This window comes from Lipophrys pholis (genome assembly GCF_963383615.2).
Source record: "Lipophrys pholis genome assembly, chromosome: 1".
Lineage (NCBI taxonomy): Eukaryota > Metazoa > Chordata > Actinopteri > Blenniiformes > Blenniidae > Lipophrys > Lipophrys pholis.
This window is the reverse complement of record NC_137635.1, coordinates 39364621-39379428: the sequence shown is the minus strand read 5'-3', so window position 1 is coordinate 39379428 and position 14808 is coordinate 39364621. Positions and strand designations below refer to the sequence as shown.

General features: G+C 39.7%; 1 protein-coding gene across 1 annotated transcript; it reads left to right on the top strand.

The window, feature by feature from the left end:
• Positions 1 to 2004: 2004 nt before the first annotated feature.
• hfm1 (helicase for meiosis 1) lies at positions 2005 to 14216 on the top strand. The gene is made up of 36 exons (XM_080458335.1): positions 2005 to 2059; positions 2698 to 3041; positions 3472 to 3513; positions 3642 to 3712; positions 3830 to 3962; positions 4407 to 4558; positions 4708 to 4785; positions 5086 to 5241; positions 5350 to 5550; positions 5685 to 5773; positions 5865 to 5908; positions 6283 to 6384; positions 6781 to 6926; positions 7022 to 7116; positions 7226 to 7359; positions 7469 to 7516; positions 7657 to 7737; positions 7879 to 7970; positions 8242 to 8348; positions 8458 to 8505; positions 8597 to 8694; positions 8796 to 8930; positions 9093 to 9178; positions 9868 to 9951; positions 10276 to 10433; positions 10647 to 10750; positions 11050 to 11229; positions 11314 to 11379; positions 11498 to 11622; positions 11772 to 11854; positions 11982 to 12088; positions 12617 to 12919; positions 13089 to 13176; positions 13328 to 13430; positions 13620 to 13765; positions 13941 to 14216. The coding sequence occupies exons 2-36, from the start codon at positions 2744 to 2746 to the stop codon at positions 13993 to 13995; spliced, it is 4038 nt and encodes a 1345-aa protein (XP_080314461.1). The 5' UTR covers positions 2005 to 2059; positions 2698 to 2743; the 3' UTR covers positions 13996 to 14216.
• The last annotated feature ends 592 nt before the right edge of the window (positions 14217 to 14808 follow it).

The window sequence follows — 14808 nt, the reverse complement described above, 5'->3', positions numbered from 1 at the left end:
GAATGTTGCACAGATCAAAAATGTCGGCCTTTCTGCTCCTGATCCCATTCCTGTTGCCTACAGCTTTTCTTTGCAGATGCTAATCCATTCCCCTTTACCCATTTGTACATTTAATTCAATTGTTTCTTTAGTCAGGGATTCTTTAGCTAATCTATCAGCAGTTTCATTTCCCTCAATTCCCAAGTGACCTGGCACCCACATGAAACAAACATGACAACTGAGACCTTTCAATTCCTGAAAGGCAGTGCAGGATCTTCATTATTAGATCAGGTCGAGCTCTAGAAGCACCTTCATCTAATGCCACCAAAGCAGCAGCATAATCCGAGCATATGACACTGTTTTTTGGTTTATTATGCTCCACCCAGTCTAAAGCTCTTTCAATTGCCAAAAGTTCAGCAGAAAAAACAGATATGTTATCTGATGTGCGTATGCTGGTTAGCAGATTCTCCTCATCAACAAAAACTCCAATCCCTGTTTTCCCCGAAACTGGATCCTTTGAATCGTCTGTGAATATTTTTATGAACCCATTGAACTGATTCAGAAGTATCTTCACATCCGTGCTGAGGCTATTTCTCCCTTCTTCAAGGAGAGACAGCTGAACCTCAGGTTCAGGAAGAAACCAACACCAGAGGGTTCAGTCCGGCTCACTCAATCACATTGCAAGAGATAATAACTGCAACGTTCAATAAAAGTACCTGAATTTGTAGGAGCTGTCTAAATATGGCTGTAGTCAGTCGCCTTGTCTTAGTAACATTTAGTAACACTGAGATCCAAAATGAACAACCGATGAGCAAGAGGCAGCTGGGATAGATATCAACACTTCTGCTAACAAAATAGCTTGAGCAATAAATCCATGACTGTGAGTCTGTAAAATGATACACTGCTGCATGAACTAAAATGTGCTTGAAACCTCTGGGTTTTGCGCTACTAATGAGAGTTTAACTGTTCTTTAAACAAATATTCAAAAAACAATGATTGATAAACACTTTTATTGTACATGTTCTCCATAGCTGCTGGACCAGAGCTGCTTCCAATTTGTATCAGCATTTACAAAACACAACTCCTGTCATATTCACAATACAAGTATATATATATATATTGTTGACATTAATAAATATCTCTACTTTGTCTTTTCCTTTAAGACAGACATCTCTGACCACTGATAATGAGTGTTTGACTTTGTATTTAAATGTGTGATTGTCTGCATTATCTGTTGAGATGTTGGACCCTGACGACAGCGCTTTTCCCCTGGACCTGAAGTTTTCTGAAAAACCCAATATACACAGAGTGTAAGTGTAAAACAGACGTAATGCTCCATTACTTTTCCAGTCATCCCTCTTTGAGTCATTAATGTATTTTCTCGATTATGTTGAACAGAAAGCCAATGCCTCAGGAGGCCAGTCGATGGCAACTGGAAGAACCCCCGTCTCTCAATCATATACCAGCAACTCAAGATATGCAAGAGGAGGCAGAGGCGTTCACCACTCTATACAGTATGTTGAGCTCTTTTCACTTGACTTGAGTAAACTCTGTGTTATGCTTAATAAAGCTCCATTTAAATAAACTGTTAATTAAACAAAAGCTCAAACAGGATTAAAAAAACATTCCAGATTTCACATAAACAATAAATGATGAAAATCTTCTGTTGTTGTCACATAAATATCAAATAAGTGTAAGGAAATGTTATTTTACTATGTCAGTTATGTGATCAAATCTGTGAAACATTTTGCCCTGATTATAAGAGTTATATTTTCAAAAAGAACCAGATTACAGCTGAAAAAACTTTTATTAGGAACTCTTCATCTTCCTCAATTTACTCAATTCGTTTTCCAGAGAAAAAGACATTTCAGCCTCCTTTTAAAAGTCCAGCTTGCATCGAGGCGCCAACATCAAAAAGCAGATATCCTGGCTTTTTCGGAGGTGAGGGATTCTGGGATTACCCTCAGGATAGCTGTCGGAGTGTCAGTGGCGTCAATGAGAGCCTGCAGGTCTCTAGTCATCCAACGACGAGCGGCCTTTTGTCTCTGAACTGCAACAAAAGCCCACCTCTACGAAAAAGGTGAGTGTTAATTTCTTACTGGAATTACATCACATTCATGAAAAATTGAAAAAGAAATGTCCATATTGTCCATCCTGTATTAAATGCACTTTGGGAAGGTATCAATATCCTCATTTCAACAGTAAATACCTCATAACTATGTACGTGAAAACCTGGTCAATATGGAAACTCCTCTAGATTAGCAGAAATAATAATGTCATTACTGTATATGAGGCCCACTTCTTCACTTAAAAATTGGTTATTAGGTTTTCAACATTTTTGGGTTATAAAATGATCCACAATATGCAGTATGTTAAAGAAGCTCAGCCAACAATTCAATAGTAGAACACAAGAATGTGCTAAAATTTCAAGATCAAAAACGTTTTTATTGGGATGTGTTTCTGTACCTGAAGGACTATTTAGTGCGTTTTTGAACAGACACACGGGGAACACCTTTTTTATGCATTGAAGATGGAACAAGGTTAAAGATAAAACTGTGCAGTACAAGTAAGATTTATAAATAAAACATTAATATGTTATGAAATACATGATAGCCTTGTGGCTAGCTGTTAGAATACCGACCCACTTTAGACACCATTGCAGCAGCACCCTGTCTCCTTCCTTTTTCATTTTAAATTCTTAACCCCCACCCCCAACAGCTTGTTCAAGCTGCACGTGCTGACCAGTGGAGGTGACTCTTCAAAAATGGATGACCTCAGTGGCGGCGGCGGCAGCCAGACAACATCCACACCTCAAACTTTTCTCAGTCAGGTTGCCATGACGACAGTGCCTCCTCCTCCTCCTCCTCCTCAGCCACCACAGGCGACAGTTGGCCACGCAGCGCCTCCTTTTCCCTCTAAGCCCCCCCGCTCAACCCCTCCTCTGGGCTCATCTGCAGCGAGCGGCCGACCCTCGCAGCAGGCGCCACATGCAGAGATGCAGGACAAGGGCACAAAGAGAGCTTTCGTTCCGCCCATGACGCCGCGGCCGCTCCACATACAAGGTGTCACACTGCACTTGACACTGTCGCACACTGGCACTGCGCTCGCTGTGTAGCGCTGGTTTATCAAAAAGTGCTGGTATAGCTTCTATAGAGCGTTGCAGATAATGAGTGTGCCCATGTCTCACCATGGCAGCTGCTGCCACAATGTGTTTGGGTGGGATGAGGTGAAATGAGGTGAGCTACCCCCATTGACTGCTCAATTGTAATGATGCACACTGGTCACTAGGTGGGGAACAGAAGGAGCAGTGGACGGTAGCAGTTAGGCCCTTTTAACTCATTGTAGTCTCCAGTGAGTTACTGTTGACCTGGACAGAATGCCTTAATTTCACATGTTCACTGTTTGCAAAGATCTTACATTATAAGGTGTCATTTTGTCAGAAATTGACTGAAAATAAAAGTCATGACATGGTATGTGCTCGTCACATTTCAGGTTCCACTGGTTCTGGAGTTTTGCGACCAGTTTCTGAAATCCGTATCCTTTTCCTTGCTGTATAGTGAATATTCAAAATTGTTGGACGGTGTCTCGAGTGTGGTCGAGTTTTTGAATTACTGTTATACAAGAGGCGTGGTTAGATTTCCGAATACATGGTGTATATACAGCCATCAAGTTCAGATCTGTATTTAATGAGTTCCCCTTCTTCAACTACGTTCAGTCCAAAGCTCTTGATGATGTAAGTAGTTTTTGAAAACAACAGAGATAATATACAGAAGAATATAAACAACATTTCTTGTCATATCATGTCATAAGGAAATTATCTTTTAAAGTAAAGTATTTGGTTTGTTCACAGGTTCTTTACACAGATAAAAACTTTGTGGCATGTGCTCCAACTGGATCTGGCAAAACAGTGCTGTTTGAGCTCGCCATCATCCGCCTGCTGATGGAGACACAGGAACCCTGGAATGACGTCAAAGCTGTATATAGTGAGGATTCAATTTGAATGGGGATGAGCTGTTAAATACCTCTTGAGGAACAGCCTCAGTAAATGTGGCTCATTCACAGCGAGAGTTGTTTCATATCGTTAGAACATGCAAATGAAAACAGCAGCTTGACATAAGACTCCTGGCTGTTGTGGCTTCATAGATACTCATTGTTTCTGCTTGATCAGCTCACTCTTCAATCACCACAATCACAACAACCAAAACCACAATTAAAAAGTTATTATAAGATAACATTTAGTTTGTTTGGTCTTACTAGTAATAAGCTTGTTGTTCTCTTTCAAGTTGAATTTGCCTTAGCGTATTTTTTAAATAGACTTTATGATGCATTTAATTTCCCCTATGCCACTTTTGATTTAATTACAGTTGTAGGGTCTTTCTCTGATATAAAGTTGGCGTTAAAAAAGATGCCTTCTTTTTTCTTGCCAGTGGCCCCTATCAAAGCTCTCTGCAGTCAGTGCTTTGAGAATTGGAAGAAGAAATTTGGCCCTTTCGGGTTGATCTGCAAGGAGCTGACTGGAGACACAGAAATTGATGACTTCTTTGAGATCCATGACTCCCACATTATCCTGACCACGCCGGTGTGTGACACTATGGGGCATCTCAGTTTAACAACAAAAAGAAAGGGAGAGAACCGTTTTGAAGCTAACTTTTATTAGGAATCTTGTGTTCTTATATTACCTAAGTATATTTTGTCATGCATTCATAAACTTTACATGTATTCTCTCAGGAAAAGTGGGACAGCATGACGAGAAGATGGAGGAACAACTGTTTGCTGCAGCTGGTCCGGCTGTTTCTTATTGATGAGGTCAGTGAGTGTCTATTTTTTTGCTCACACATTGGTCGTTGCTCTGTAAACCAGACACTGACCGAGCTACATTGTAGCCCTTGTATGACACATAGAGTCGCTTCTTTAAATACTCGATTTGACCGAAGGTTAACCATTAAAAATGGTAGCACATCTTGATTTTGGTGAATGTGATGTGGGGAAGCATTGAGCTCTCCCCCAATTGTGCTAATCAATGTTAACAATAGTTTATTATGTGATCTAGCTTCAGTTTACCCACTTACCAGTATTAGTTTGAACAATGAAAAATGTTTTTTTCAGGTTCATGTGGTAAAGGATGCCATCCGAGGTGCTACCCTTGAGGTGGTAGTTAGCAGGATGAAGGCAGTACATGCCTACAGGACCTCACAAAATCCAGAAGCAGGCCTCTCCATGAGGTTTTTGGCTGTGTCAGCTACCATACCCAACATATCTGATGTAAGTGCCTGAGCACAAGAAGGGAGTCAGTAAGCACTTTCTGCTGCATATCTCCTGTTAATCAGTATCCTCTGAGAGATTATTGAGCGTCCCAATCCTTGTTCCTAGATAGCTGAGTGGCTGGCAAATGAGAGCGGCCCGGCGGCATGTCTGGATATGGACGAGAGCCATCGTCCTGTAAAATTAAGGAAGGTGATATTGGGATTCCCCTGTGGCTCAAACCAGTCAGAGTTCAAGTTTGACTTGTCACTTAACTACAGGATGGCCAACATCATACAGACTTACTCTGATCAGAAGCCTGCACTAGTGGTGGGTCCAATATTCGTGTTGTTGTTGTTTTTCCTCGAGTTTGAGCTTTCTTGCTTTATTTTCTTGTACGATGATGAAGTGATGTAGGTGTGGGTCAGTCTAGCTCATAACTTGAATGTTATGTATTTTATTAGTTTTGCTCCACGAGGAAAGGAGCCCAACAGTCCGCTGCTGTTCTGGCCAAAGATGCTCGATTCGTGATGAGCATTGAACACAAGCAAAGGTACAGTGCGTCCTGATTGATTGTGTTTAGTTGAATTTATGTCACTGACAACTTGATCTCCTGGAATCCTGTGATCTGCTTGAATCTGCAGGTTGATGAAATATGCCAGCTCTATTCTGGATTCAAAACTGAAAGGTAAGACCTTGTTCTTGAAATCACGCTTCTGACACTGTTGTTCATAAATAGAGGGTGAACAGGTAGTTTAAGTCCAAGTTTGATTTCTTACATATTTTAATCTTGTCAACTGGATACAAACCTCATGGTAAGAATGGGCAACTTTGAGCACTGTGGGGGGGCTGGAAAAACTTCACTTTCTCTCCCAGAGGACCAAGTTGTAACTGATCACTTGTATCATGAAGACCTATGAAAAGTTTGCCTGCTGAATAAAGGGAAAAATTGGATGTGTCAAAATGTTTTTACCTTAAACAACGACTTTGAGCCATAAACAGACATCGTGTCATGTATTGTTTATTTACTTTTCCAATTTAACTTTTGTGATTGTGGTCCAGATCTGGTGACGCTAGGAGTCGGTTACCACCATGCAGGAGTTCATGTGTCGGATAGGAAGATGATAGAAGAGGCCTTCACTCTGGGAGACTTACCTGTTCTCTGTAAGGCACAAATACAGTTTGATTTTTTGCTCTCACATTATCATCTCATCACAAAACATAAACAGGACGGACAGGTATCACAAGTTTAATTAGAACTCGCACAAATTGTTACGACACACCACAAGGCCAACTCTGTAACCATAAGACTAGTATCTATGTCTGTATATCAAGTCATAAAAAATGGTTTGATTTTTATGAAGGTTAAATAGCAAGAGACTGATATATTCCTGATTCTTTTGGACATATTTATTACTCTAGGAAATGTTTAACAAACACCAATGTTGGCCTTTAAGACTAAAGTCATCTCAAAATAAAACTTCACCATATAAAAAAACCCTAATTTTTGTATTTCATAATGGTTCAATTGTTATTTGTGCTGCACTTCCTGCTGCCTAGTTACCACCAGGACTCTGGCCATGGGAGTAAATCTGCCAGCTCACCTGGTTGTGATTAAGTCCACCATGCAGTATGTCGCAGGTTCTTGTGAGGAGTACAGCGAGGCTGACCTGCTGCAGATGATCGGCCGGGCTGGCAGACCACAGGTAATATGGAAATTACAATGGATTTACGTCTTGCAAAACGTTCTTTGAAACACCTTGCATGAAAAGATCATTTTCTTGTGCTTTCCCTCTACTAGTTTGACACATCAGCCACTGCAGTGATAATGACCAAGATTCAAACCAAAGAGAAATACAGTAAACTAATGAGTGGGATGGAAATCATTGAGAGCAGGTATAAAAACCTGTGTCACTTCAGTCTCTTGCTTTCATTCGGAGAGAAACACATACAGGAGAGGAATTTTCTCTAATACATGAAATAATGGCACGCTTTGTTTCCACAGCCTACATGGCCACCTGGTGGAGCACCTGAACGCTGAAATTGTTCTCCAAACCATCAGCAACGTCAGCATGGCTCTGGACTGGATACGCTCCACCTTCTTGTACATCAGAGCCCTAAAGAACCCCACATACTATGGTCAGACCCCAAAACACACAGCAGCCGTTAGGAACACTGTCCACCGTCCATGTCAGTGTTAGATGTAACTTGAAGCTTTACAAACCCAGTCAGTGTCTTGTCGTTTCAGGATTCTCGGCTGACTTAGACAGATGTGGTATCGAAGCAAAATTGCAAGGTAGATAATATCTGTTCTCTCCATGTGAATTTGGAATAAGGAGGTTTGGTTATGAATTAATTCAAGTTTCTATTCTTACATACACAGTAGTGCCCAATTTCACTGCTGAAGTTTAAGATGTTTTTTTGGTTTTTTTCTAGAGCTATGTCTGAAGAACTTGAACTCCCTGTCCTCCATTGAGCTGATCGATATGGACGAGGACATCAACATCAAACCTTCAGGTCAAAGAGGAGTTAGTTGAGATTATTGGGGAATGCCTTATCTGAATCTTTTACATCTCTGGTGGTGAAATCTCTGCATTTAAGCAATGCATTTCCTTCTGCGCTTTAAGGAGAAATATATCAGACTTTTTGTCGTTGCAGAGGCTGGCAGGTTGATGGCCAGGTATTGTGTTGCATTTGAAACCATGAAACAGTTCAGTAAAGTGGTGGGCACTGAGAACCTGTCTGACCTGGTAGGCTTTCTTCACTAATTTATTTTACTGAAGCTTTACTCAGCTACACCCAGAGCCTGTGTTGTAGGGCTGCTTATGAATCCTTGCTTTTACAGAGTTATCCTTGGTGCTTTGCAGAAATGTCTGACCTGCTGTCCTTTCTTTCTCACTGTGTTGGTTAAACCAAACTCTTGGTTCTCGTTCAAGGACATCTCGTCTTTCAGTAGTCATTACATGATTAAGCAGCGTAAAGAAGTTCAAAAGGGTTGTTGCTGTTTGTGTGTTTTGAAAGATCGAGCTGGTGTCAAAGAGCAGGGAGTTCAGTGACATTCAGCTGAGAGTGAATGAGAAGAGGTCTTTGAACACTTTGAACAGGGACAAGAACAGGATCACCATCAGGTCGGAAGGCTTTGCCTCATCAAAGGCGACATTCATTCCCCCTTATATGAACTTATTGTATAAAATGGTTCAAGACATACACAAGGTGATATTTGATTTATTTTCCCAGATTTCCCATGGAAGGAAAAATCAAATCCAATGACATGAAAGTGAATTGGTAAGTCGAGTCATCCAGTCTGTTACCTGTTGGAAAACCATCCAGTTCGAGTGCACAGTATGGATTGTTTGGTGTTTGTATTACCTTGTAGCTTGATTCAGGCTCAGTTGGGCAACATCTCAATTCAAGAGTTTGGACTGACACAGGACACGGCAAAGATCTTCAGGATTGGGATGCGCATCAGTAAATGTATGTTGACTATCAGAGACAAACTGAAAGAAGTTGTTCTGACAACATTTAAAAAAAGCCCAAAACAAAACCCCCAAAACTTTGTGTTTGTTTATAATCAGGTCTGTCTGAGCTTCTGAGTCAGCGATCCACAACCTGTTTCTCTGCCGTGCTCAACGCTCTCATCCTGGCTAAGTGCTTTCGAGCCAAACTTTGGGAAAACTCACCCTACGTGTCCAAACAGCTGGAGAAGATAGGTAAACACATTGCAGTGTCCACAACATACACCACAGACATGAATGCACTGTGCAATTTACGTGTTAGATAAAATATATTCGTACCTCAGTTTCTCTACAATAAGTAAGTGCAATTAATCAAGCGAATTGTAATATTCAATAATAACAGGCTGTGTTTTTCAGGCCAGAGTCTGTCAACTGCCATGGTGAACGCTGGCCTCACGACCCTCAGCAAAATAGAGGAAACCCACCCCAGAGAGCTCGAGTTGGTCAGTTTGTGTTTAGAAAAATCAACAACAACAAAAAAAAAACATTTAAACCTCAAACTTAATTCTATCATTCAGAACTTTTTATTTTACCATTTAGTGGGACATTTAAAAGCAACATAATAGTGCAGTGGATAGCACTGTTGTGTTGTCTCACTACACTCAGGCTAATCGTGCATACGGGATTTTTTTCTCTGCGTGATCCCTGTGATTGAAAGTATCGTCTAACTTCAGGCTGATGTTAGCAGGGATTTTCACCAGTTCTGTGAAATGCAAGTTTTGATGAACAAATTGGTTTTGAATGATACTGGAGACACCAAATTCAAATGTTAGTATGATGAGGGCTGATAGCAGACATGAGTTTTGTTTAATACAATATATAAAACGGAATGGTTTTGTCTGTTATTTTTATATTCAAATCAGTTATTAAAATTTCCATTGTGACTATCATGGCCTTCGATGAGAAGAAATAATATGTTCTAGTTTTTGTATAATAAAGTTAATAGTAATAATACATCAATATAATAAAGTTTTACAATTCCCAAAAATTCATTTTCCATTCCCTCTTCATTTTTGTATTCTTTATTGATACCTTGGTATTTGCTCTACCTGCAGAAACGAGTAAAAGTATGTAAAGCAAATGAAATTAAGATTTTGGTGTAACTTCAACCTATTTTATGTTTCTCATACAGATTCTTAACAGACATCCACCATTTGGAAACCAAATCAGAGAATCTGTTGTACACCTCCCAAAGTATGACGTTACTCTGGAGCAGGTAAATAAGTCCCTGAGTTCTGTTTCTACTTGTCCCTCACAAACGTCCCCATTTTACCTGTTAGGTAATAAAAATGCAGATTCACATGAGACTCCGAAACTGCATCGTGATTTTTGAGGATGTGACACATTATCACCCCACTGGAGCTCCACTCTGACTTTGTTCCATAAGCTGTGTTTTTTGAAAATAACCACCATTTTCTGATGTCTTCTTCTAATTAAATGATTTCTTAGTCTGCCATCCCAGATCTACTGTTAAATGAAGCTCTGTTTGTCTCAGTCCTCTCTATTATAAGTCTGTGTGCATCTATTTTGTATATTGTAGCTTCCCAGGTACAGCAAGACTACTGCTGAGATTCTTGTGAAAGTGAGCCTGATGAACCGAGCACAGCTGATATCCAGGAGAACAACCTCAGACCACCACTACGTCTCCCTGATCGTCGGAGACTCTGACAACACTGTGGTTTTTCTACAGAAAATTACGTGAGGAAAAAAAACAAACTTGTGTTTTTGGCTCACACCAATTTTGGCTTTTCATCGCCCAAGAAAACGTGTTAAACACGCAAACTCCATCTACACCAAAGAGTAGTCCTCAACATATCCTATATTCTCAATGGCCCAGTCACTGAATCATAACAAAGAGTATCCACTTTTGTTTTTCTATTGATTTTCAGCAGCAATCCTTTTGTTTTCCAGTGACTCGATGTTATTGAAGTCTGGCAGTTGGTCAAAGAAAATCGAGGTATCAAAGGCCTTGAAAGGAGAAGAAATAGCTGTTTATCTCATCAGCGCAGACTATGGTAAACCAAAGAAATTCCTTTAGCTTTTAAAAGACATAATAATACTCGTCAGTACCTTCTACGTTACCGTTAAATACATAAATATATTTGTTTATAATCCCATCAGTTTTGTGTTCAGTGTTTGTTACATATTGCGAAGCTGACATTGTGGTAAGATCATGTTTTCTTTTAATAACGATTGATATTTAAAAGTTTTAAAAGCCCTAATTTTAGGCATTTACCATTCTTGATATGATAAAGGGAAATCTCATACTTGCTGAGATGCACTGTTCATGGATTCCCTTTTGTCTGGTTTGTAGCGGGCCTTGACGTCCAACAAACGTTCAGCTTGTACTACTCTTCAGCCTGGAAGGCTGAGAATCCATGCACCACAACACAATATCCCACCAGACAGGGGCCACTGCAGTCTACCAAGGGATTATTGTCTGCAAACCAGACTACAACTCAGATTACAAATGTCACATCCAATAAAGACCCAGGTAATACACTAGATATTTGTTGTTGGTCATTTTGTTGATGCTTACGTATTGCATTGTTATTTTGAAACCGTCTGTCTGCATCAGTTGCAGGCAATAAAAGAAGCTGTAACCACGTCTGCAAGAATAAGGAACTCTGTGCTCATGACTGTTGTGAGTAAAATGAAACATCTCTGACTCTGCATGTGTTTTGTTGCCGTTTGTATTTACTGTGTGTTACTGAAGAATTCTTCTTGCCATTTATCAAAACGCTTGTGCTTTTTGCCTTAAGGTAAACTAGGTGTAACCATGACACGAAAAAGGTCTTCGAACCAAGAATCCAGTTTCACCTCCTATTTGAAAGACTTGAGGAGCAGATGTGACACACTGGAGCAGACCCCCGTCAAACGCCTGAAGGTAAAAACACAATGTTTGAAAGTGGGAACATTTTCGTCTAAAATTCTCAATCATGTGTTCAATACATTTGGGAACTTAATTTTCTGACCATGATAAACTTTATATCAATGTTTGCAAGAAAATTCAGTATTTCTGTTTTACTTACCCAGCTGAAAATGAATGAGGAGTCTGTGTCTGCCAGCATGACGGAGTTTTCCTATAAACCCAAAGAGATGCTTCGTCCTAATTGCCGGTAAGCAAAGGGAACATTTCAAATCCAAGCGTGTCAATAAGACTGACGATAAAAAAAACGTCCTTGTGAATAGAATTGGTAGACATGATCCACTGCCATAATTCCGTTCAATTAATTAAACCTGCAGGTACGACCAAATCCACTACAAGGACTCAGTGAGACCGCACGCTGTGGTTGATCTGACAGGTGGAGACTGCAATCGAGACATGGATAGTGTGAATGACTTTGATAGAGGTAATGGGTTCAAGTAATTCCACTAAAACACCACACATTCCCACATGCATGAAACAAATCAGCTTATGATGACGAGGTGGATGATGAGCACCAGATGATAGAAAAGTCCACCCAAACTCCTTCTGCATCCCACTATCAAAGTATTGTTATTTACTTATAGTCAAATTTACATGCAAACAAAACACATTGGTGGTTTTCATGTTCAAATCAAATCAAAATCAACTCGTATCATCCTGATAGATTTCTTTGACCTTTCAATAAACTACCAGTAAGTAATGCTGGAACGACTATTTACACATAGCACAGTACCACACATTCAGAAATTCTATGATACTAGAAAAACAAAGGCAAACAACCAGGGATTTATTTTAGGAGATATGCGTTCTTTAAAATGTTGCAAATGTATACGTGAAAGTTGTTTTGTTTACATTGACACCCACCCCCCCACACACACACACACACACACACACAAAACAAAAACATGCAGGACGATTTATTGGTGTCTTTATTATTTTTGAAAATCATCAGATTCCCAGAAATTCCCACAAATGAGTGGCAGGAGTCAGAAATCCAAACAGAATTCACATCAAATGAATACAACCAGCTCGGCGTCCTCAACCACGAGGTCCCACCAGGACGCGCCCTGGAAAAAGCCTTCCTTTGACCAGATACCAGGAGTCTGCTTTGAGCTTGGGAATGAATGGCAGGACTATGGTGACTGGGGTGACTTTGACGACGAAGACCTGGTACACGCCAGCGAGACGTTGTTGCCCTCATGTACAGCTGATGCTAAACCTCAGACCCATCGGCGTCCCGAGTACAGCACGCCAGGTATGGTTGATTCGAGGAGAAACAACAAAGAAATCAATACTGTTGCTTTTCACATCTCATGTATTAGTATTATTATAACACTCCCACTGTGATGTTTACAGAAACCTCCAATATTGTTGTTGAAGGATGTATTTCACAACTGTGACAGTTCCTCTTGTGCTTTGTGCAGGCTTTGTTGCTTCATCCACACCACCACCACCACCTCTCAGCCGCTCGCAGGCCCAACCCTGTGTAACCATTAACACTACTGCACAGAGGTAAGGCCAACAAATAAAGCACACATCACCCCAAATCACAGAGGGATAAATAGTTTGACATCAAGAATTTAAAAAAAAAAGAAAAGAAAGGTTGGGAAAATCCATATTAAATAGATTCTCCTGCTAAAATTCCATCATTTTTGTGGTTCAGATTGACGTCGATCTTGAATCCTGAATTCAGAGACTTTGGATCTTCACCATTGCCTCAGTTAGTCACATCGCAGAAGAGAATCACAATCGACTGGAAGGAAAAGGTGTGGACATGTGTGCAACGGTGTTTCTGGTTGTGCTCAGTTGAAAAATAAACATTCCAGGAATTCATTACACAACATTTTAATTTGTGTTTTTTTCTTTCAAAATATATGTGGTATCTTTTTCTGAAATATTAGCTCCTGTCAGGAGTGACTTCCCAAACAGACCCTCCCTTTTTTCTTTTGTTGCAGCCAACAAACATTTGCAACCAGCAGATCGCCGCTAATAAACCAGACATCCAACCAAAGCTACCTAATGTCGCCCAAGTGACCAGAAGGTTTGATTTCTTCTCCGAAGTGAACATCCCAGCAGCTGCCAGCTCATCTTTAAACACCAGGTACTTTGACAATATATTTTTCATCACTTTAGGATCTTTATTTTGACTCATTAAAATACATTCTGTTTGTAAAAACTGACAGCAATCCTGTTATGTAGCATGATATACACTACTTCTCGTTTTCACCACACTGTTAACCAATGCATTTCCCTTCTTCGTCTTTCTATACATTCAGCTACAAGACGAAAGAAGAGGAGACTTTCATTGGCATATTTGATGGCATATTTTAGAAGTGACTGTGGCTTTCATTGGACTGTGATAGTGGGATTTATTGACAATGTTTTATGTGTCTCACCTTTGAGGTTTAGCCTAGAGGGTTGGCATTGTTTTAATTGCCTGTTCAAACAAAAAGCAAAACAAGTTGTGTTGGTTAAAATGTTAAAAATGTAATTATATTGATGAGTGTATTTATGAATTTAATAAAGTTGATGTTTTTTGGTGATTCAGCTCCATCTTGACAACTAACTTGTTTGTTTAATAAGTCGTTTTGGATATTTTTCAATTGTTTTTACGCATGGAAAGATTTTCAAGTTCAATCCATTTGGGGTAGTTTTACTTAATAGTGGGTAGAGGCTGCCGCGATGTTAGATAAGTAAAATAACCTCAAGTGGATCAATAAACTTTTAGAAAAATTTATATATTCATGTATTCAGTGGCTCAGTGTTGATTTTTATGGAAAGTAAAATACTAAAGAAGAAAGACAATTAAAAAATGTTTCTCAAGCTTAAAAAAAAAGAACAATCCCCAAATGAAGAAAATGATCTTCTCTGTACAGTCTGATTTAAATATAGTCCTCCCCATAAGAAATACATTGGAGAGTTAAAATATCAAAACTAAATTATATAGTACATATAGTAAGGGATTTTTTGTGATTGTAACAATATTCCTTTCAAGAATAGATCACGGTACAGTATCTGTGAAGAACGTACATTTGTGGGATGAGCCACAAGGGCTGTGGGTTGTGCTATTGATTGAACAAGTGTTAAGAAAAAGTATTTTGTTGACTAAAAGAATTGTTAAATTAAAAATTGTGCTACTTCAGA